The sequence below is a fragment of the Macaca nemestrina genome, chromosome 4, assembly GCF_043159975.1.
Source record: "Macaca nemestrina isolate mMacNem1 chromosome 4, mMacNem.hap1, whole genome shotgun sequence".
In the NCBI taxonomy this organism is placed as follows: domain Eukaryota; kingdom Metazoa; phylum Chordata; class Mammalia; order Primates; family Cercopithecidae; genus Macaca; species Macaca nemestrina.
The window spans coordinates 189,773,329-189,795,053 of record NC_092128.1 but is presented as its reverse complement, the minus strand read 5'-3'; the positions used below and the strand labels follow the sequence as shown (position 1 = coordinate 189,795,053).

At 47.1% G+C, this 21,725-nt stretch overlaps 1 protein-coding gene across 9 annotated transcripts in view; it reads right to left on the bottom strand.

Annotated features, from left to right (window-relative positions):
- Positions 1 to 21,725, bottom strand: part of LOC139363033 (disco-interacting protein 2 homolog C-like) — a 114,889-nt gene that overhangs the window by 25,552 nt on the left and 67,612 nt on the right. For 6 of the 9 annotated variants that reach the window (XM_071095914.1, XM_071095911.1, XM_071095913.1 and 3 more), the window contains 2 exons: positions 21,512 to 21,721; positions 18,890 to 19,024 (listed from right to left, as the gene is read on the bottom strand). In XM_071095914.1, coding sequence (XP_070952015.1) covers positions 18,890 to 19,024; positions 21,512 to 21,721 — 345 coding nt within the window. Of the gene's footprint in view, positions 1 to 3,127; positions 4,485 to 5,735; positions 10,263 to 14,763; positions 15,009 to 18,889; positions 19,025 to 21,511; positions 21,722 to 21,725 lie in introns of those variants that run through there. The other 3 variants (XM_071095919.1, XM_071095918.1, XM_071095917.1) reach the window with 3 other exon arrangements.

Sequence of the window (21,725 nt, the reverse complement as noted above, 5' to 3'; positions counted from 1 at the left end):
CCAGTGCAGGCTCTGGGAGCAGCGGGGTGAGTGCTGGAAGGAGCTGGCTGGAGGCAGAGCCAGGGAGGTGCTCAGACAGGCCAGGACGGCCTCAGGGCACGCGGCTCAGTGAGTGAGAAAAGGTTCACATTTCTTGGAGAGCCCTTGACTCTGCCCACGGAAAACCCAAACTCCTTCCAACGGGGATGTGCATCTCCTGTAAAAGTTGTTACTCCCAGAAAGAAAGCCAGTGGATGTAGAAATTTTACGTATGCAGAAATTATTTCAAATTTGTTTCTAACCTTATCCTTCTCTTCCCCCATCTTAATGTGTGGTGCCTTTCTGCAGGTGACGCACACATCTTAGGAGAGCGCTGTATTTCAGTTGCTGTTGGCTCTGTTGTGACTTTGTGGTGTCCGATGTTCTGGTTCTGAGGTTCTGCCCAGAACGGGGCTCCTCCCTGCTGAGCGTTGCTTGTTGAAGGCCCGTGTGGAAACTTTCCCTGTAAGCTCGTTGCTCGCAGCAGTCTTGGTTCAGAAATCTTTAGACCTCCTGAGACTCCACACAACCTTCTAAACTTTCTAGCGTGACCTTTTCATTTTACTGTTCTCCACTAACTCAGATGTTTTCCAGAATGTAAGTAATCTGCTGCATGCAGGGCGGGGAGTGCCCTCCGTTGGCTCTGGGGAGAAGCATCGCTGTTTCTCCGGGTGGAGCTTCCCGCCCACCATGGTGTGCTCCAAGACGCAGCAGGGTTCCTTGGCAGAAGTAACCGTCGAAGGCCCGTGTCTCCGTGGCATGGTGGCGGTGGGTATGCGGCCTCGCGGCCATACCGGCCCCTACCCATCAATGGCACCACGGAGAGGAGCAGGGGGAGGCCTGGGATCTGTCTCCAGAGTCACAGCTGTGCTTCCGAGACTGCGTCGTCCGTTTGTAACTAGACATGCAGAGAAAGTGTTGGAGATCAGCAGGAGACGGTGTCTGTCCCTAATGAGCTCAGGCGTGCCCTTGAGAGGGTCAGGTTTCTGTGCGGCTGATCTGGACTCAGCCTGGCTGTGGCAGTGCAGGTGACTGCTGGGCTTTGGCACGGCTGCACCCACTGTCCGTCTGAAATGGCCCCCTTCCCTGGCTCACGGTGCCAACTGGGTGCCCAGGCCTGTGTATGTGTCGGGGAAGGGGTGGGTGGGGGTCCTACTTTATTGCCGTATCCAATGCCACGCGGGGTCAGCACTCAGGAAACATGTGCTCTGTGGGTCAGCGATTGAGTTCAGAAACCTGGAAAATTCAGCAGTGTAGGCTTTGGGCATGACCCGTCCAGCCTTGGGGCTCTTTCTTTCTCTGAATTTCCTTCCATGGCATCCTCCTCATCCCAGGGGCCCCTGTCCCCATATGGCTGTTGGCAGCTTCACAGGTTCCTCTGCCTCCCCTCCCAGGCCCTGGTGTGGCTGGGACAGCTAGTGGCTGCGCAGACCCCACAGCCAGTAGATCGTTGGTGCCAACGCCTTGGGCCTGGGTTACCTGAGTCAAGGACTCCAGTACATGGCTGAGCTCACCCCGAATGTCTGGATCAGAAGGCCTTGGGTTGCAGAAAGGTGGGAGTTCGATATCGAAGGACAGCCTCCAAAGCAGAAGGGGAAATGGCTGTGCTGGATGGGCAGCTAGAAGAGTCTGTGCAGAGCCTGGGACCCAGTGCAGACACACAGCTGACATGGGCAATGCAGTGACACGGCCACCGTGGAAGTGGGCAAAGTTATAGGCTTCAGATCGATATGGAGGGGCTGGTCTAAAACAATCCTCTGTTTCCTTTCATCCTAGCAACTGCTGGCTTTTGGAGTGGGGAGTGAGATCTGTGGTGGCCGCGAGGAGAGACAGGGATTTTAATTAAACCCCTCTTTCTGGGAGAGGGGAGTAGCCGTTTCTGTAGGGCAGTGAGCATCGTCATCTCAGGCAGCTCAGGCTGCTGTAACGAAACACCATTGACTGAGTGGCTTATGAAAAACAGGAATTTGTTTCTCACAGTTCTAGCGGCTGGAAGGCAGGATCAGGGTGCCGCACGGGTGGATTCTGGTGTGGGCTCCTTCCTGGTTGGCACACACCTTCTCTCTGGCCCTGACACAATGGGAGGGTGAGGGATTTGCTGGGCCCCTTTCTGAGGCACAAATCCCATTCAAGGGTCTCCAGCCTCGGGAACTCATCACCTCCCAAAGACCTCCTGACAGCATCACATTGAGGGTGAGGATTTCAACCTGTGTTTTGAGGGGCAGGCAGACAGTTCGTAACCTTCACCCTCTTTGTGTATTTCTGACTCAACATTGAGTCTGCCTTTGGCTCTCCAGGGGACAGAGCCTGTGTGGACACTGAGCAAGGTCAGAGCTGCAAGCATGTACACATCGGGGGCAAGGGAGCTGCCAGGGGTGTGAGAACGGGGTTTCAGCATCAATCGGAGCTGCTTTCCTGGCAAATGTACTCATAAGCTATCCTGGCAACATTTGCTTTTCACGAAGAGTCGATGAGGCAGTGGGGGCAGCAGGCGATGTTGCCAGAAGCTTGGAACTGATGAGCAGCAGAGAAGGGGCAGAGGCCATGACCTTGGGGTGGTCAGCAGTGCCAGGTGTCTGCCCTCCAGGTCTCAAGTCTGTGATTGTGCAGAGACTGAGCAGACCAGGGCTTGCCGGCCAGTGTGGCTCTCATGCAGGTGATTATCGGGGTTGCTTTCTATGTAATGTTCCCTCAACCCCATGCCCACCCCACCAATTTCTGTGCCTAGCAGAAATGATGCTGCGTTTCCTTGATGAAGCCTTGAGTTTCCTGTGGAGATGTAGGAATAGCACGATTTGGCTCACGTCAAAATACTTTGCAGTGAAGCTGCACGGAAGAGGATTCTAGGCTTCCATTTGACGTTTTCAACAATGCCTGAGTGTTACAGGACCGTCTTGCTTGTTAAAAAGCACCAGATGAAAAAGGCTACTGGTTAATAAAGGAGACTTTTTACATTAGCACAGAGAGGGTGGCTTGAGATAAATTCAGCGTAACGTAGGTGTGTTTGTAAGCCGTCAAAAGGACCATCTCTCTGCTGGCGACACATGTTTTCCGGTATTGGTTTTGTTCTGAAAAAGGACTGGCATTCGGCAGAGTCATTCCAGAATTCACCTGGAAGGTGTCCACATGGTGCCTTTTCTCCTGACATTCTGGGCACCACGAGGAATCATTCCTGTCTTCAGCCCTAGCAGGAGACTTTTCCTGAACACCTGCTCCTCTTTGGCGTTGTGGGTGTGAAGGGGTCAGAGTGAGCCTGTCTTCATGGAGCTTTCAGACACCATGGGGATAGTGTGGCACAAGTGTCGGGCTCAGGGGGGACGGAGGCTTTCCCCCAGAAAACAGCTGCCGATTCCAGGATGGTCCTCGACCCCTCCTCCCTCTGTTCCTCTGCGTCATGTCTGAATTAAGGCTGTTCTATCGTAGCGGGGGTGTCATGTTAACTGGAAGTGTGCTTTTTTACTGGGCAGTAAGTAAATTAATGGTACATTTGCCAAGGACAGCGAGGTTTGATTTGATGAATCCAGTGGGGGAAAGGAGAAGGGGCTTGGCTGTGTGGGGATGTGTGTGATGGGAGCAGAATGGAGCAGCCATGCAGGCTGTTGGGATGGAGGGGCCACGCCCGCATTTCCATGGGATCCGTCGCTGTTTGTGCCACTAGACCTGAACCTCTGTCTCTACAGTAGTAACGCATCATTCACGTCCCAGCAGGCCAAGTCCTCAGGAAAATGGGGCCAAAAAGTAGAAAACCATGACCGTAGAAGGTAACGGCACATGACTGAGCTTTCTGGGTGGTGCGTCCTTGTGATAAAAACAGTCCTGAGCTGAACACCAGAATGAAAACGAACCGTCCTCTGTGCTGAAGTCGGAAGAGGTGTGCTTGGCTATCCGCAGTGCCTGCCTGTTTGGGCGGTGATTACTGCAGGTCACACGTGCTGTACAGGAGGAGGGCAGTGAACTCTGGAGCCAGGCTGGCCGGGTGCAAGTCCCAGCTCCATAGCCAGCTCTGTGATCTGGGACAATTCACCTATGTCCTCTGCCTCTCGGTTTCCTCCTCTGTAAAAGGGGGGTAATAGTCGCATCTATCTGAAAGGGCTATGTGAGAATTAAACGACCTTGTAAATGTAAGGGGCTGAGAACAGTATCTGCTCTTGGTGAGCAGAAGGATGACCAAGGAGGTGACCAGCAAAATACCCCTTTCGAAGCCTCAATACTGTTCCATAGTGAGCAAAGACACAGCTCCTCTATGGACGAAGCCATTAATAGTCGATCCTGGCAGGCAGAGTGCAGATTCCTTCGAATCAGAAATTTGAACTCGGGCCAACGACTGCTGTACTGATTGAGTAAATCTTAGGATTTGTTGTTAATGGTAAAGTCTACAAAAACAAACAGTCTGAAGGAGTTTGAGAGGGTGTGGGCTCAGCTGCAATCTCTCCTCCCAAGGCCGTTGGTTAACATCATCTCCAGCCCTGTGGAAAGACGGCAGCAGTGAAGAAAATGTCGGACAAACATTTGGCGTGTTTGTACACTTCTCCCAGAAATCCTAAATGCTTTGCATGTTTCAGCTAATAATTCATTAAAATGGATTATGCTGACCATTTTATAACCTACTTCACTGCTCTCCTGTCTAAATCCATCCCTTTGTGACACATTTTTTACACTTGGCTCATTTTTTCAATTGTGTTTGTTGTCTTACTGCCATGTAAAGGATAAACGTGCATGTCTATGTTGATTTGACTGAGACAGCTAATGCTAAATATGTCTCTGTTCCTTGAAGGTTGACTTGTGATGGTGTCATTTAAGTCTCTTACTTTTTCCCCTTGAGTCAGCAAAATATTCCATGTTACTTTGAGCAAAACTTGCTCACTAGTGTTATGGAGGGTATAAAAGCAAATGGAATAAGTTTCCTGCCTTCAGGAGGATTGAAATCTCAAAGTCGGTATGACAGCATGGATGGGAGTCAGCTCAGTTTGCAGCTTTTAAAACATGTTGGAATCTTTCCTCTGCCACTTTTAATGGTGAGACCCTGAGCAAATCATTTCCACAAGCATCAGGCTCCCCATCTATGACATGGAAGTAAAAATAGCAATCTTGACAAAATTGTGATGACTACAGACGTGTACCTAACCTCTTATTTACCGCCTCCCGATAGAAGATATTGTAACTCATCCCATTTGAGAGCAGGTGGTGATCACCCCATCCTGTGAGATTCAAGTATAATAATTATCTGGAATCCCCCATCTGCAGGCGAGGAAGACCCAGCAGCCCTCACAATGTCTTCTGGAAACTGGATTTTGTTTGAAGGGTGAACTGACTCCAAGTTTCTTCTGTTTTCACGTATTGTCCTTCCTACGTGTCTCCTGGGGTTTTTCCCTACCTCCCAATCTACATTAACCTGATAACAGCCAGCTATGTTTTCTAGAATTCCCCTAAATGGACTCATGCCAAATACTGAATACAGTAGATTGGGAGGGTTCATTAAATCACGATAGAGCATCCTAAAGAAGGAAAGTAGACACCTTTGTTCTTAAAGGGTCTTCAGCCATCCCACCCTGGAGAAGGTTGCTGATTGCCTCTTCTCCTCGGGCAGTCTTGTTACTATGCATCACTTTTTTTTTTTTTTTTTTTCCTGAGATGAAGTCTCTGTCACTCAGGCTGGAGTGCAGTGTCATGATCTTGTCTCACTGCAACCTCCATCTCCCGGGTTCAAGTGATTCTCCTGCCTCAGCCTCCCGAGTAGCTGGACTACAGGTATGTGCCACCACACCCAGCTAATTTTTGTATTTTTGGTAGAGACAGGGGTTCACAATATTGGTCAGACTGGTCTTGAACTCTTGACCTCGTGATTCATCCACGTTGGCTTCCCAATGTGCTGGGATTACAGGCGTGAGTCACCGCACCCGGCCTCCATCACTTTTTATGCCTCGTCTTCATCCTTACAGCTTCTCCTTCCTAGGGGCCTCAACTCCCAACCCCGGAGTTAGGGTCACAACTGTCCATCTTCATGTAACACAGCTTAGTTCCTCTTCTTCTCCTCCCCACCGTGCCCTATGGGCTGCTTTTCTACAACCAGAATGGAGACCCAGGGAGAGCTGCTAAACTAAGACAGTTCTCACCCCTGGGAGAAAAAATCTACTTCCCAGTTCTCAGTCCTGCTAAACTATTGTTGAGATAAAGAAGGACCATGATAAATCCTATTGGCTAAGAGAAGAACGTTCTCCAGGTTGCCGTAGGATAAGAGAGGAGGTGACAGAATCTGCAGCCATTTGGTCGAATATGTGATATGTGAGTCATTCTGAGGAATACGTTAAAATTCTGTAGTCAGATCTTTCAAAATGGTATTTCCAGTAGAGGGAATAATGTAACAAAAAACCCAGGCAGAAAACAAATAAGTGTGTGTGGAGAAGAACAATAATGTGATGTGAACGAAGGGTTCGGTGTCATGAGTGAGAAATGGCTGACCGAAAGTAGGGAGATGCAGAGAGGAAAATACCACGGGAAAGCTGAACATCACATTAAGTGATTTCGGTGATTCTGCCTGCAGTGCAAATATTTTGGGCTCTGAAGTGAAGTCATCAAAAGGTTTACGTCTGTAATGGAGGATTGGTCTAGATAGCCTTTCAGATCCCACTCGGCTTTGAGATCCTTGATTCCGGGTCACACCTGCGGGTCTGGAGGGCAGTTCTGCAGGGTCATGAAGGAAGGATTCCAGGAGGCTGGAACACGAAGGACATTCAGGTGACCACATCAAGAGATCAAGTGGGGTAACAAGAGCCTGAACTAAAAGGAATGCAGTGTAAATATGAAGAAGAAAGAGGAAATGGGAAACTGATTAGAAACGATAAGTAGAGAAAAAGGGGAACGTGTGATTCCAAGGTTTAGAACAGTATTTGTAAGTTACAGTTCCACAACTTCTTGCATAAACAGGATCTAAGAGAGTCATTTTAAGAAGAATAGCAAACTTCCAAGTTCCACTGAAAGACACCAGCATCTCTGTGGAGTGAATTGGGGAAAGAGAATGAAGAAGTCTGTTCAACTTTTAGACCCACAAAATGTGAATTGAATTGCATGAGTGACACCAACAATGTGAAGATATTTAACAGGAGCTCTTTTTTCTCTTTTTGGCCTACGGTATTTAATCCTTCTATCATCATTATCGTCCTTTCTCTAATTTAATGTCTCTGAACCTTTATTCAAAAATCCACTATGTATATGTAACGTGTTTGTGAGATTATTACTAGACCCTCTAGGAGGTTTCATTAACCCAGTTTTCTCTTATTATAGCAATACCACACTATCTTTATAGTTCAGGTAAGTCCTCCACCGTTTTTTTCCAAGTTGCCTTAGCTCTTTTGGGTTCTTTAAATTTCCGGACATATTTTGGAATCCGCTAGTTCATTTCTACTGAAAATAAAAATAAAAATAAAATCATGCTGGGATTTTGATTGGAATTGCATTAAACCTCTGATCCACAAGCGCAGAACTGACATCTTAACAATATTGAGCCTGCTGATCCATGAACAGAGTATATCACTTCATTTATTTAGTTCTTTAATTTATCTCAGCATCACTGCCTGCTTTTCAGTGTATAGATCTTACACATCTTTTGTCAGATTTAGTCTGAAGGATTTCATGTTTTGATGTGCTATAAATAAGATTGCTTTGTAAATTTCCATTTCCAATTATTTCTTTGCCAGTGTATGAAGAAATAAATATTGCTTATGTGTTTAGCTTGTATCTTGCAAACTTTCCAAACTCACTTATTAGTAAGTAATTTATTATTATTAGTTTTAGTGGCTTTTTGTGATTTCAGCAGATTTTCCACACAGGTGATCATGTCACCTGCAGATACAGATAGTTTTAAATCTTATTTTCTAATAAGGGTGCATTTTATATATTTCAACTTGCCTTATTGCACTGACTAGACTCCAAAAATAATGCTGAAAAGCAGTGAGAAAAAAGTCATCAGGTGGGATGGTAAATACAGCCCTTGTTCTTCCATTTTGACCTGAAGCACCCAGTGTGATCATTTTCTCCTTTGATTTTTCTGAGGACTTTTTGTTTCCTTTTTTTCCTTTATTTTTTAAAAACACACTTTATCTTTTAGGCAGTTTCACGTCCACAGAAAAATTGAGGGAAAGGTGCAGAGAGTCCTTCTATATGCCTTCCCTTCCCCCACGTGCACAGCCTCCCCCACTAACAACACTCCTGCCCAGAAGGAGCATTTGTAATAATGGAAGGACCTACATTGACATATTGTCACCCAGAGTCCACAGTTTACATGAGGGCTCTGTCTTGGTGCTGGTTCTATGGGTTTGAACAAATATGTCATGACATGTGTCCACCATGATAGCATCGTACAGAGCAGTTGCACTAAAATCCTAAAAATCTCCGTGTTCACCTTATCATCTCTCCCTCTTCCCAACACCTGAGAACCACGAATATTTTCACTCCATAGTCTGGCCTTTTTCGGAATGTCCTTTAGTTGGAAGCTTACAGTATTTCAGAATGTCCTTTAGTTGGAAGCTTACGGTATTTAGTCTTTTCCGATGGGCCTCTTTTGTGTAGCCGTGCATGTTTAAAGTTCCCTACGTGTCTTTTCATGGCTTGACAGCTCACTTCCTTTCAGTGCTAAAGAATATGCCATTGTTTGGATATATCACAGGTTATTTATCCACTCACCTAGTGAAGAACATTTTGGTTTCTTCGTTGCCTCCAAGTTTGAGCAATGATGAATAAAGCTGGAATAAAATTAGCAATTATGATTAAAGCTTCTATAAATGTCCACGTGCAGGTTTTTCTGTGAACACAAGTTTTCAACTCCTTTGGATAAATACCGAAGAGTGCAATTGCTGGATCACATGTTAGGAGGATATCTCGTGCCCATCAATGATACACTGGATATACAAAATGTGGCACGTATATACCACGGAATACTATGCAACCATAAAAAAGAATGGGTTCCTGTCCTTTACAGGGACATGGATGAAGCTGGAAGCCATCATTCTCAGCAAACTAAAAGAGGAACAGAAAACCAACCACCACATACATGTTCTCATAAGTGGGAGTTGTACAATGAGATCACATGGACACAGGGAGGGGAACGACACACACGGGGGCCTCTTGGGGGGTGGGGGCAAGAGGAGGGAGAGCATTAGGACAAATACTTCATGCATGCAGGGCTTAAAACTTAGATGGGTTGACAGGTGCAGCAAACCACCATGGCACATGTATACCTATGTAACAGACCTGCACATGTATCCAAGAACTTAAAGTAAAATTTAAAAATAAAAAATAGGGAGTATAGTTTGGTAAGACAATGTGATAATTTTACAAACACAAAACATGTCATACCCACTTCCCCACCTCCCTCAAGTGCTTTCAACAGCATCCTATTGCTGTTATTAAAAGAATAAAGCATCTACCATCATCTCCCAGCCCCTGCCTGCCTGCCTTCATTCTTGTCTTGTGCCACTTTCTCCCGTGTTTACTTCCTTGAACGTGCCTGATTCCTGCTGCAAGAGGCATTCTGCACGCACCCCCATCTCTGTTCAGACCGTGGTGTCCCTACACTCCACCCCCCTCAACAATCAACCTCTACTTCTCTCCAGACTGCAAGGGGATCATACTTTCCAGAATGCATCGGTTTTCTACCTCTCATCCCAAGATACGCCAGATTCTTTTACAGCATAAATTTAGAGAATCCCGCTTCCCTTTCTTTGGTGCGCTTTCCTCAATTCTTCATCAGAAACCCATTAGAGTGATTGTCATATTAGTGCCCATTCTCCCCATCAGGCCGCAGGTTCGTGAGAGCAGGGGCCACGGCCATGTTGGTGAACCACGGTATTCTCAGTGACTATCCATGTGTTTAGAAAGTATTTGCTGAATGAGTAAATGGGTCTGCAGTTCCAACCAAAGCTAGAAGCTTGACTTTGGAAGAATGAAAGTAGATAACATTTCCAAAGCAGACCCCATAGCATGAGAAAAGAAGGGAAGAATGGAGGCAGAGCTGAAGGATGAATATCGGCACAGGAGTAGGTGAGAGTTCCAGAAATGCTGGGTTTTCACGTGTTTTTATTTACCTCATATCTGTGTTTCCATCTCTGTGTAGCGTGACTCTCACATCCCTCTCTATTTCTACATTTCTTTACTGACCAGGACAGAGAGAGTGCATTGGACACACTACTAACCAGCCTACTCTCTCGGACTTGCAAGAAAATGTAGAGAAAACAATCTAGAAATGGTATCTCAGAAGAAAAAAATATCAAAAATATGAGAATAAATGTGGGAAAAAAATGTTTAAAGACAACTTCTCAACATATTTAGGTATCTCTGGGACTTAAAATTTCATCAGGACTCCCCACACTTCTTTCTTTTTACATTGCTCTGTGTGTGTGTGTGTGTGTGTGTGTGTGTATATTCAACAGAAAATCTACAAAAAAAAAAAAAAGAATGCTATTGCTAGAATAATGCTACTACAGCGGAGAAAAATGTAATCTTTTCTTCCACCCATCTTAGCTTCATTGGCTGGGGTTCCTATAATAAAAGACAGATGAACCCCCAAAAAAGCAAGCGGAGGCTTATTAGCATGTATATTTCATATATACATGGGAGATCCACAGGGAATGAGGGAATCTCAGAGAGACAGCTCAGACCTTTCTTTTATGTAACATCTTCAACAAGGATAATCAATGTTTCTAGAAGTGCCAAGACAAAGTAAAAGGACTTTGGGTCATTGGGGGCAACAAATTGTGGGAAGGCCAATAAATGATAGATTTTTGTGTAAATTCCTCTGGTGCTGTTTCCTGAATAAGGGTCTGAAGTTGTCTACAGAGATTGACCTGCGTCCTTTCTGGCAGAGAGGGGAGAAAGGGCACTTTTGTCTTTGTATAATATGATTATGTTGTGTGCTTTTCAGAAACTAGAGGGAAGGCCAGAGCGCTTCTTAATTGCTTTCAGCTCAAAATATTTTAGCATGGCGTGTTGTATTCTCTGCACTGTTCCTGCTGCAGATATCTCTAAAGGCATCAGTCGCATCCACAGCACTACTTGTGGGGAAATATTGAGCAGAACTGGAATCAAATGTATAATTCAGCCCCATAGAATCTGAGCCACAGGACAGAGAGAACTGCCCGGGAGTCAAAGCAGACACGGAGCAGCTGACATTCTAAGAGTCTCCTTCCAGTAGATCGGCGCATAAACTCAAGTTCTTTTCACAGATTTGTCTGTGTTTCTTTTTTGGAAAAAAACATAACCCTGTAGCGAAAATGTCTACTTCACAGTGCACCAAAACATCTGGAGCCTTAGCCAGAAGCAGCACAGACCTAGGCAGCCTGGTGATGTCCCGCGGGGGCAGCCCATAAAATCCATCAGCATGTGGCCCTGCGAGCCGCCACCAGTAACATATGTTTACATGCTAATGAATGTCAGGCTCATTTAGAACAAATTTGCATCCATCAAAGTCAAACAGCGAGCAGAGCAGTACATTTTCCTGTGTGTCAGTGGCCCCTGAGATACCAGGGAGAACTTGAATTGCCTGACCCCTTCAACTTCCAAGCATCCCAGAGGGAAAATGCAGACCCCAGGAAAGGACTGTGCTGGAAACCATTTGTTCTTACAGATGTCCGGAGTAGTCTTGTGACTGACCCAAAGACTCCCCTCTGAGGGTGGGGGAGACCTAGGTTAGGAGAGGGTGAACCGTGCTGCCTTCTAAGACCTTCCTTCTAAGGGAGGGTGGGAGAAACCCAGAGTAGGTGGAGGTGAGCCATGCTGGCAGGACCTTCCTTCTAAGGGAGGGTGGGGAGACCTAGGGTACGTGGAGGTGAGCCATACTGGCAGGACCTTCCTTCTAAGGGAGGGTGGGGGAGACCTAGAGTAGGTAGAGGTGAGCCATGCTGGCAGGAACTTCCCTCTAAGGGAGAGTGGGGGGACCTAGGGTAGCTGGAGGTAAGCCGTGCGGGTAGGATCTTCCTTCTAAGGGAGGACAAAGTGTGCTTTGCTAGACTCTGCGCTTGAGTCTCAGCGTGGCGGACCCAGATGGGAGCAAGTCACTTCTATCCTATGATTCTGGGTGTCCTCATCTGTCATGGAAGGTTTGGTTAGATGAGCTTAAAGTCACTCCAGTTGCAAAGCTGTGTGACTTGTAGATACATGCCAGTGTGAATGACTCACTTCACTTTTACAAGTTGCACAGATAGCCAGGCTTCCCCTTGTATCAGTCAGGAGGTCCCAGAAGACTTTGTCACAGGCAAAGAGGTGATTAAAAGGAGTCACTGACGGGATTCTTTGGAGATCGGTGGGCAGGGCCCAAGGGAAGTGAGAATAGCACTCCCCAGATTATGGGCAAGGGATGCCTGGGGAGGGGCTGCTAACGTGGACAGGCATGAGTAAGAGAGGACTGAGGACAGCTCCTCTCCCTCCTCCACCTTCTACCTGCTGCCAGCAATGAATCCAACCAGCAGCCCTAGGCCAGGCCAGGCTCCCAGAGTCAGAGCCAGGAAGAAGCCAGGCACATGGAGAAGCCACTGGTCCCCACCAACAGCAAGGGTGCAGTAAGAATTTTGATGGAAATATTTAAAAACTCATTCAACAACTTCCTATCTCCCCAACCAGCCTCTACATATGATTCCACCTTTTCCGACTCCTGAGCCATCCTCAGGGGTGTCACAGGGGTGGGGCTGCCTGCTCTGCCCAGGGCCTGGGACCCTCCAACCTTCGGAGGTCTGGAGTCCCCTTCTCCCCTCCCTGGCAGCAACTGTCTTCTCTGCTGTCAAATTATCACTTCCATCCTCCCACAACACATGAGAATTTAAGACGGGATTTTGGTGGGGACACAGCTAAACCATATCAAAGGGGGGACCTGGGGCTTCCTCATGGGGCTCTGGCATGAGCTTGGGTGACACAGGTTATAAGACCCCATCTGCTTCAGGTTTAATTGCATACCCCAATATTCCCAGGTTGTAGTCCTAACCAAGGACCTCAGAATGTGTCTGTATGTGGAGATAGGCCTTTTAAAGAGGTGATGAAGGTAACGAAGTCATTAGAACTGATGCCCTTGTAAGAAGAGATCAGGACACAGACATCTATTGAGGGACAACGGCACGAGGACACAAGAGAAGATGCCATCTGACAGTCAAGGAGAGATGCCTTAGGAGGAGCCAGTCCTGAACCCACCTTGACCTTGGACCTCCAGACTCCAGGACTATGAGAAATACATCTCTGTCTTTTCACAAAACTGCCTGTGGCAGCCCAACCAGAGCCATGCGCCATCTTTGGTTCTCAGAAATTCCACTTGTTTTTATACTCCTGGATTTTAGGAGGCCCCTGGATGACCAGCATGTGGCTAAAGTTAGAGAAGGAGTTACTTGTGTAAGAGAGCCCCACACATCTCTGAGCGGACACCGTACAGCCCATGAGATATTGGGTGTAGTACCATCCTCTCTTCCCTAGGATATTAAGAACAATATCACAGGAGGGGTGTACAGCCACAGCCCCTGCGTCACTGGGAGCAATAGCATCTTCTCCCCCTCTCAATATAAGGAACAATATCCCAGGGTGGGTGTACATCCCCTGTGATATTGGGTGTAACGTCATCGTCTCCCAATGCGGATATTAAGCATAGTGTCACAGGGGGGTGTATACCTTCTTCGCTATCGGGAATAATATCCTCTCCCCTCAGGACTGTATGCAAAATATCGAAGGGGTTTTACAACACTTGCGATATGGGCAGTAATATCATCCTCTCCCCACCTAGATGTTAGGAACTCTATCACAGGCGGCCGTACATTTCTTGCGATATTGGGAGTCATATCCTCTCCCATCATGGATATTAAGAACAATATTACAATGGAGGTGTACCACCCACTGCCATATTGAGAGTAATATGCTCTCCCCTTCGGGATATTAGGAACAATATCGCAGGAGGTGTGTACAACCCCTGCGATATTGGGAGTAATATCATCCTCTCCCCCTGAATATAAGAAACAATATCACAGGAGGATGTACACCCCCTGTGATATTGGGAGTCATATCATTTTCTCTCCCTCTGGATATTTGGAACAATATCACAGTGGGTGTGTACACCCTCTGCGATTTTGCCACTAGTATCATCGTCTCCCTCCCAGGATATAGGGAACCATATCACAAGGAGGTGTACACCCCCTGCGATACTGGGAGTGATATCGTCCTCTCCCTCCCTGGATATTAGGAACAATATCACTAGGGAGTGTACACCTCCTGCAATATGGAGACTAATATCATCCTCTCGCCCCCTGGATATTAGGAACCATATCATAGGGGTGGTGTACACCCCCTGTAAAATCAGAAGAAATATCATCCTCTCCACCTTTGGATGTTAGGGACAATATCACGGGGGAGGTCTACACCCCCTTCGATATTGGGAGTTGTATCATCCTCTCCCAGGATATAAGGAACAAGACGACCGAAGGGATGTACACCCACTGCCATAGTTTCAATAATGTCATCCTCTACCCCCTGGCTGTTAGGAATAACATCATAGTGGGGTGTACACTTTCTTCGATATTGGGAGTGATATCATCCTCTCCCCGCTGGATATCAGGAACAAGTCTATTAATTATTAATATTAATAAATATAAGAAAAATTAAGAGTAATCATCGACATTAATAATCACAATAAAGATAGTAAAATAGTTAAAAATGTTAACGATTAGCATTAATAATCAGTAGTAATATCACTACTAATAAAATAATGATATCAGCAATTGTTACTTAAATCAATATTAAGTGATGCTGGTAATAAAATAACAATATTAGCAATTATTTTAAGCATGCATAATCATATATTTAAAATAATTATCCATAACAGTATCCTATTAATAGTATCATTGATAATTGTTAATATCGATCATGGATGTTTAATAATTAATCATATTACTCCTAATACCGCAGGGGGTGTACACCTACCTGTGATGTTGTTCTTAATATCCAGGGACAGAGAGCATGGGATGTTGTTCCTAATTATCAAGGAGGGGAGAGTGTAATATTACTCCCAATATGACAGGGTGTGTACATCCCCCCCAAGGCACTGTTCTTGCCATTCAAAACAAGAGAGGATGACATGACTCCAGATATCGAAGAAAGTGCAAACCCACGTGTGATATTCTTTCTAATATCCAGAAAGGAAGAAGAGGATAGTAATCCTCATATGGCAGGAGGGGTACACTCACTCTGATATTTTTCCAAATATGCCGGGGGAAAAGAGAATAATTGCATTCCCAATATCGCACCAAGGGTTGTACACCCCGTGTGAGATGGTCCTTCATAATGTTTCAAGGCGGGAGGGATGATATTATGACATATATGGCAGAAAGTGTACACTCCCCAGGGATATTGTTCCCATGATCCTGGAGGGAAGGGGATGATATTACTTTAAATATTACAGAAGGTGTACATGCCCCCAGTGATATTGTTTCTAATTTCCACGTGGGAGAGGAAGATATGACACCCAATAATGCAGGGAGTACAAACAGTCCTGGGATATTCTTCTTAACATTCAGGGAGGAAGAGGATATTACTCCCAATACAGACGGGTGTACACCCTCTGACGGTGTACACACTGAGGGTATACACCCATCTGTGAAAGAGTTCATAATTTCCAGAGAGGGAGATGATATTACTCACAATATCATACACAGGCTGTGAGTCCACCATGGCCCCTAATAGCCAGCGGGAGGAGAAGGGGTGGCTATTAGTCCCCACCTTGTGGGGGTGCCTCACCCCCCTGCGAGGTGACTCCTAATAGCCAGAGGGGGAGAGGGGGTGGCGATTAGTCCCCACCTCGCGAGGGGTGCCTCACCGCCCTGCGATGTGGCTCTTAATATTCGGGGGGGAGAGGGGGTGGCTATTAGTCCTCACATCGTGGGGGAGGTCCTAAAATAAAATATATGTTAACTATTTAAAGGTGTGAATTTTATTACATATAGAAAAATGTGCGTTTAGCGTACAAATGTGTGCATTTATGTCAAATACATGAAAACACATAATCCAGGTGTTTCGGTTCATACCACTGTAGAGACTTTTCGGTTTCTTTTCATACAACTGCCCAACTGGGGCCCAGAGCCAACACCCACCAGCTGTGTCACTGCGTCTGTTGTTTTACTGTCACACACCGGCCCTACCCCACAAAAAAAAAAAAAAAAAAGCCATGGCACTTAATAAAAAATTAATTTTACAACATTATTAGAGATGACTTGTAGTCCTCTTTGAAGAGACTGCAGCATGTGAAGGATTTCAAATACAACTGTGTTCTGGGTCTCCTGATCTAAGGACCTGTCCGCACTGGTGGCTTTAGCAGTGCTTCATGCAAACTTCCAGGAGGCATGTGTGTCATGTCTAAGAGCAAACTAGAGTTCACGCCTCAGCACTGTGTGCCTCTTCTTTCTTCCGTCCCACAGGCACCGTCTTCTCCCAGGGAGCTGGTGCTGTGCTCTGAGGCTCTGTCCCACCAGTCCCTGCCAAGTCCCTGGGGCCACTGTGGAGAACCAGCCTCCGTCTGTCAAAGTGTGTTGTGCAGAAAACAACTCATCCAAATCTGTTTAAAAACCACACATTTGCGACGCCTATAGGCCTCAGAAGGTGGAGGCAGACAGGTAAAGGCAGCTGCCATGGGGGCTGAAGTTCAAGCCGGTCTGTCCGGCGACTGATGGGCACTGTCTGCAGTGACCCACTGCACATTTAGCGAGGCTGTCTGGCCCCTCACCTCTGCCAAGCCTCCACCCGTCGAGTCTGGCCTGGATTCTCACACGCCTGCACAGCCTTCATCTGGTTCATAACTCAGCTCACAAAGGGCCCCATACAAAGGCCCCCGTACCGCGGCAAGGACGGCGGTGGTCACACCTGTGGTCATTTATCCTCTCTGCATCTAGCTCCTCTTCCTGAGGCAACAGCACCTCTGAAGTCACAGCCTGGCCTCCCAACTCTTCCCCGTCCCGGGCTTCTTGGCATGTTGCTCTGCTGCACACACCTCAGCAAATACTGCTGATTAGCCAGAATCACCCAGAAATCTCTTAACCTTGATTCTGACTGCTTTTATAATTTGTAATATTTGTACTTCTGGTGTGATTTGAGCAACAACAAATTTTAAAATTAGAGAAGATGTGGTTTTTATTCTCTCCTTTCTACTTGCAACCTTGAAAATTCAAGTAGCAGCAAGGTTTGTTGAGAGTAACTTCCACCAAATAGAACCTATTACAAATGTACTACAGAGTGTCAAATAACCACATAGATGTAAAATAGAGATGCAGACACAGATATAAAATCCAATGGTTAAACCAAACTGAGAAATGCTTGCCAGTTTCATAGGACTTCTGAAACTTGACAAAAATGTTGGCTAAGGGATACAAGATGTTATGAGATGAGTGAGATGCTTGGCCTAGAACCACAGGCTCTCTCCTCTTTACAGCAGAAAATCCATAAGGAAGTCAAATCTGAAAGAACCAGGTACCATTGAACGGCATCATCAGTCGTCCTTCCCATCCCTCGGCCAGCTGAGGTGAGTGCAGACAGTCGTTCACCAACATCCATCATCCATCCTCCAGGCCATGGCTACACTTTACTCCCAGGCTCCCTGTCATTATGTAGATTAGGTAAATCCTAGCCACTCTCACCTTAAGCCTACCCCTGCCAGCGTGGCAATCACCCAGTCCCAACCACAGCAAGGACAGCCGTGTCCGTGGGAACACAGAGCAGCGGTCTGAAAGGAACCTGGATCTCTGAATACCTCATGGAGCAGTCACCAGCCTGGAACATCCTCCCTGACGGCTTTGCAAGACAGAAAAACTCCTTGGTTCCTCAAGCTACAATACTGCAGAGTCTCAGGTCACAGCATCCTTATCTACCCTCGTCAGGAACCGTTCATGCTCATCAAGACATGAGAACAAAACTGCAGTGGCACAGTCACACTCAACACAGACCACCTGCTGCTCACATTCATCATATTAACACCAAAAAGCCACCGTGGTGGATATCCTGGATGTGGACACTCGGCGGCTTTTTGCTGGAGATGCGCTTTGTGCATTTATCGCACGACCATCTTGGCATCAGGAGCTGCAGCGCAGATGGCAGCTGTGCATGTCACAGGGAGTCTTATTCGCTGGAATCTCAGCCAGCTCCCAGCATCAGCTCCCACAGGGTCCTCTCCTCTGGGAGCACGTGCTTGGACGCCACAGTGTCCTGTGGATCCACAAAACCGCGCTGTCCTCCCTGGCCACTGTGCCTGTCCACTGTGCCTGTTGCGGCTCCGATAGTCCTCCGTGTCTACCTGTTGGGGCTCGGATAGGCCGCCTTGTCCGCCTGCGAGTCCCGTGCACTACAAGATTACGCCATTCCAAGGCTGCTCGATGAGGCTTCACACGGGGGCATTGTATTTCATTCACTGCTAGGTTCTACACTGACTCTTATGACCCCGGGGAAGGACTAAGACTTAAATAGAACAGCGGCTAGGTGATACAAACCGCCGCTGTAATCAGAACATACCAAGACCAGGCCACAGGAAGGAAAAAGCAGCCCTGGGCCGCAGCCTGTTACCAAGTCGCTGACATCTCTGTGCAACATGGATAAAAAGACCCTCTTTCCTCCGAAGTCTAAAGCAACATATCGGCCCATCTGACAGTAATTCTGTTGTACATTTAACTTCATCTTGCCCTTCTAAGTGACTGTTCACGGTCTTAACACCTGAACAAGAATTTCTCAGTTGCTGAACCACTGTTCGTTATTCAGCAGATAAAATGGCAGCAGATTGCACCCCAGGAAGAAACACACCCAGTCACGGGCACAGAACGGGACATCAGCACAAACCGTTTCCCAGAAAAAAACGCATCTCTGCTTTGGGACATACCATCCCCGGTCTCCATGAGCTCGGCGTTGCAGTACTTGGGCGCTGTCCGGGACCCCGTGGAACCCTGTGGTCGCTCCATCTGTATGGAGTGCTCTGAGGTGTACGTGGTTACGTCAGGAGGTGCAGAATGATTATCTGTAAAGAAGCACATCGTGTTTCTGGTGGTTGTGGCGTTTGCTCTGCAGGTTGAGCAAGCCATAGCTCAGGAAGAGACGGGAGCGCAGACGCTCACCCTGGGGGTGCCGTGAGAAGCCAAAGCCGATCTCAGCCACGTCTGCCACAAACATCTGGCACAAAGGGGGACCCCAGCATAACTCATGTTGCCGAAAATGGAGTAGAGTTCGGTGAAACCTCAATTTCCTAACAGGAGCCACGTCAGCGGCATTTTAACCAGAATAACGTTAGACCGGCAATGGCAGGGCGCCAGGAAGCGTGTGTGTGTTCATGGAAGGGTCCCGTTTCCTATCGGCCACCGTCCACACAGCCCAGGGCTTTACTCGCGCTTTGGAGCCCAGGGCCTGGAAATGGAAACCCAGCTCTGAAAACTTCTGGGGATTTGGGGATGTCCCTAAAGCTCTCCGTGCCTCAGTTTCTTCATCAAATGGGAACAGTAATGGCTATGACCATGTAGGATCGGGGCGGGGGGGTTGGCCAGTGTGACTATGTTGTGCCTGGACTCCTTAGAACACTCACGCACACATGATCACAGATGCTAAGTTCTCATTCACAGGCTTCTGATTATCTCAGAAGGTCAAATGCACATCTGACTTTTTACTTCTCTTCTTTTGCCACACAAAATATTTCTGCTCTTCAAGTTTCATTATTTTGTCACAGCTTTTCCAAAAAACTCCCAAACTTATAGAAAATTTCCAGATAGTCTAGGAGGATTATCTTTGTGCCCAATTAGAAATTACCGGAACGCGATCACCCGAGAGTTACATTTGGGTCTCACTGAGCCCTGACGTACATGAGTTAGGAGCCCCTCATAGTTTGGATAAATTAATTCTTTGTACTAAAACTTCCTCCAGTATTGAAAGGGTAAACCCACAAAGGGAGGCCCAAGTGCAGTGATCCATTTATTCAAAAATATGTGTTTTCCTTGGTAAGATTCTGTGCATTTCTTAAAATTGAATAAAATCCGAGGATACAAATGCTTCCACCCAGTGGCAGAGGCGGTGTCTGGCCTCCCCGTTCACGTCTGGCAGAGCCTTGGCCACTATCCTGCAATCCAATATACACATGGAATTTTATTATGGAAAAATACGTAGCAGTCACACATTTCTGTTCAATGTTTAGCCTGCTGTGATTTCAGGTAGGGTTATTAATTCACATAAACGAGTGTACATGTTCCTGAAACTGTGTCAAACTGAAGTTTAACACTGCTTTGCATTTGAGTACTACTTTGCAAACTTTTAAAGAGTATTTCTGTTTTCTCCTTTATACTCACAACAGTTGAGAGAGAAAAATTATTGTTTTCAATTTTTTTTCCCTCACTCAAGCCTAAAGCAGGAGAAGGGACTTCAAGATCCCAGCAGCAGTTATTGGGAAAAGTGAGACAGACCCAGCTCTCCTGACAGCAAACTCCTGTTCCAGACAGAAAACAGTTGACGCTTTCAGTGTCAGTGAGCACCGAAGGGGCTGGGACCCAAGTCAATCCCAAACACCTCTGGGTGTGAAGGAGTCAGTGATCTAGAAGTGAACATTCTGGGGTTCTGGGGTGTCTGTCGGCTATCTGATCACACATGACGTCCACCTGCTTCCCACTGAGGGTTTTGCAGAGATCAGGCTTTCCTGTGGTAGCTGGTGCCGGGAGGGTCTGAGCCTGCGGCTCGTGCTCCGTTATCGGCGACGTGGTACACAGTCATCTCCGGTTACTGCTTTAATAGAGACACACACCAAAACCTATTCAACCCAAGTCCCATACTTGATGGAAAACATTTTCTCCTGAACCATTCAAAGGCAGAGCGACGCGAGGCTCATCGTGGCTCCCCCACGTGTCAACTCTAGCTCTAGTAATTCTCACTTCACTCCTTTTCCACGGCATCTTCAAACGTTGTAGGGCAGTGATCCTAACTTTGCTCTTTTTCTAATACAGAGGATCTCCCTTGTCATAGAACCTACACAAAACAGTGCGCCACGCCCAAGAAATCTGAACACCTGTGGCAGACAGCAGCGTAAAGCGGCCGTGCTTAAAGCCCTCGTTTCCTTAAATGACTCCCGTGGTCAGGAGGAGCACACTTTAAAACCCTGTCCTGTTGACTGGGACTGTTAAGGTTTCACGCAGGAGCATAAGTGAGAAGAAAAGATAGAAGCGGATATGGCTGCAGGATTCCCCAGGAACACGAAAGGACTTATAAACAGAAGGCCCCTGGAATTCGGATATGGCTGCGGGATTCCCCAGTAACAAGGCCCCTGGAATTCCAGCTGTGGGAGGAACCTAGGCATGAGAAAAGCAGTACAGCAGCTTCCAGAAACAATCCAACCAAAGCACCCCAGGGGCCAGAGGGGCTCTGCGCTCTTTCCACTAAGGGATTCCACAGCCAAGATACAAACAGAGGAAAACGTGCACACACAAAGGGGTTTAGACAACAGGCACAGAAAGACACTGTGAAGCGTGCTCACCCATGGGGGTCTGGGCCATGACATCCGCTAGCCTGTGGGCAGCTCTGCTGCCCCCGCTCTGCGTGGAGGACGAGGAGGTGGTGGACGTGGTGGAGCCGTGGATGGCCTGACTGATCCAGTGCTCCACTTTGATGCTGCCCTGGCTGGAGGTCGGGGCGCCCTGGGAGTCCACCTGCACTGAGCCTTCATCTTCTGAGCCATAAGAGGTATCTGT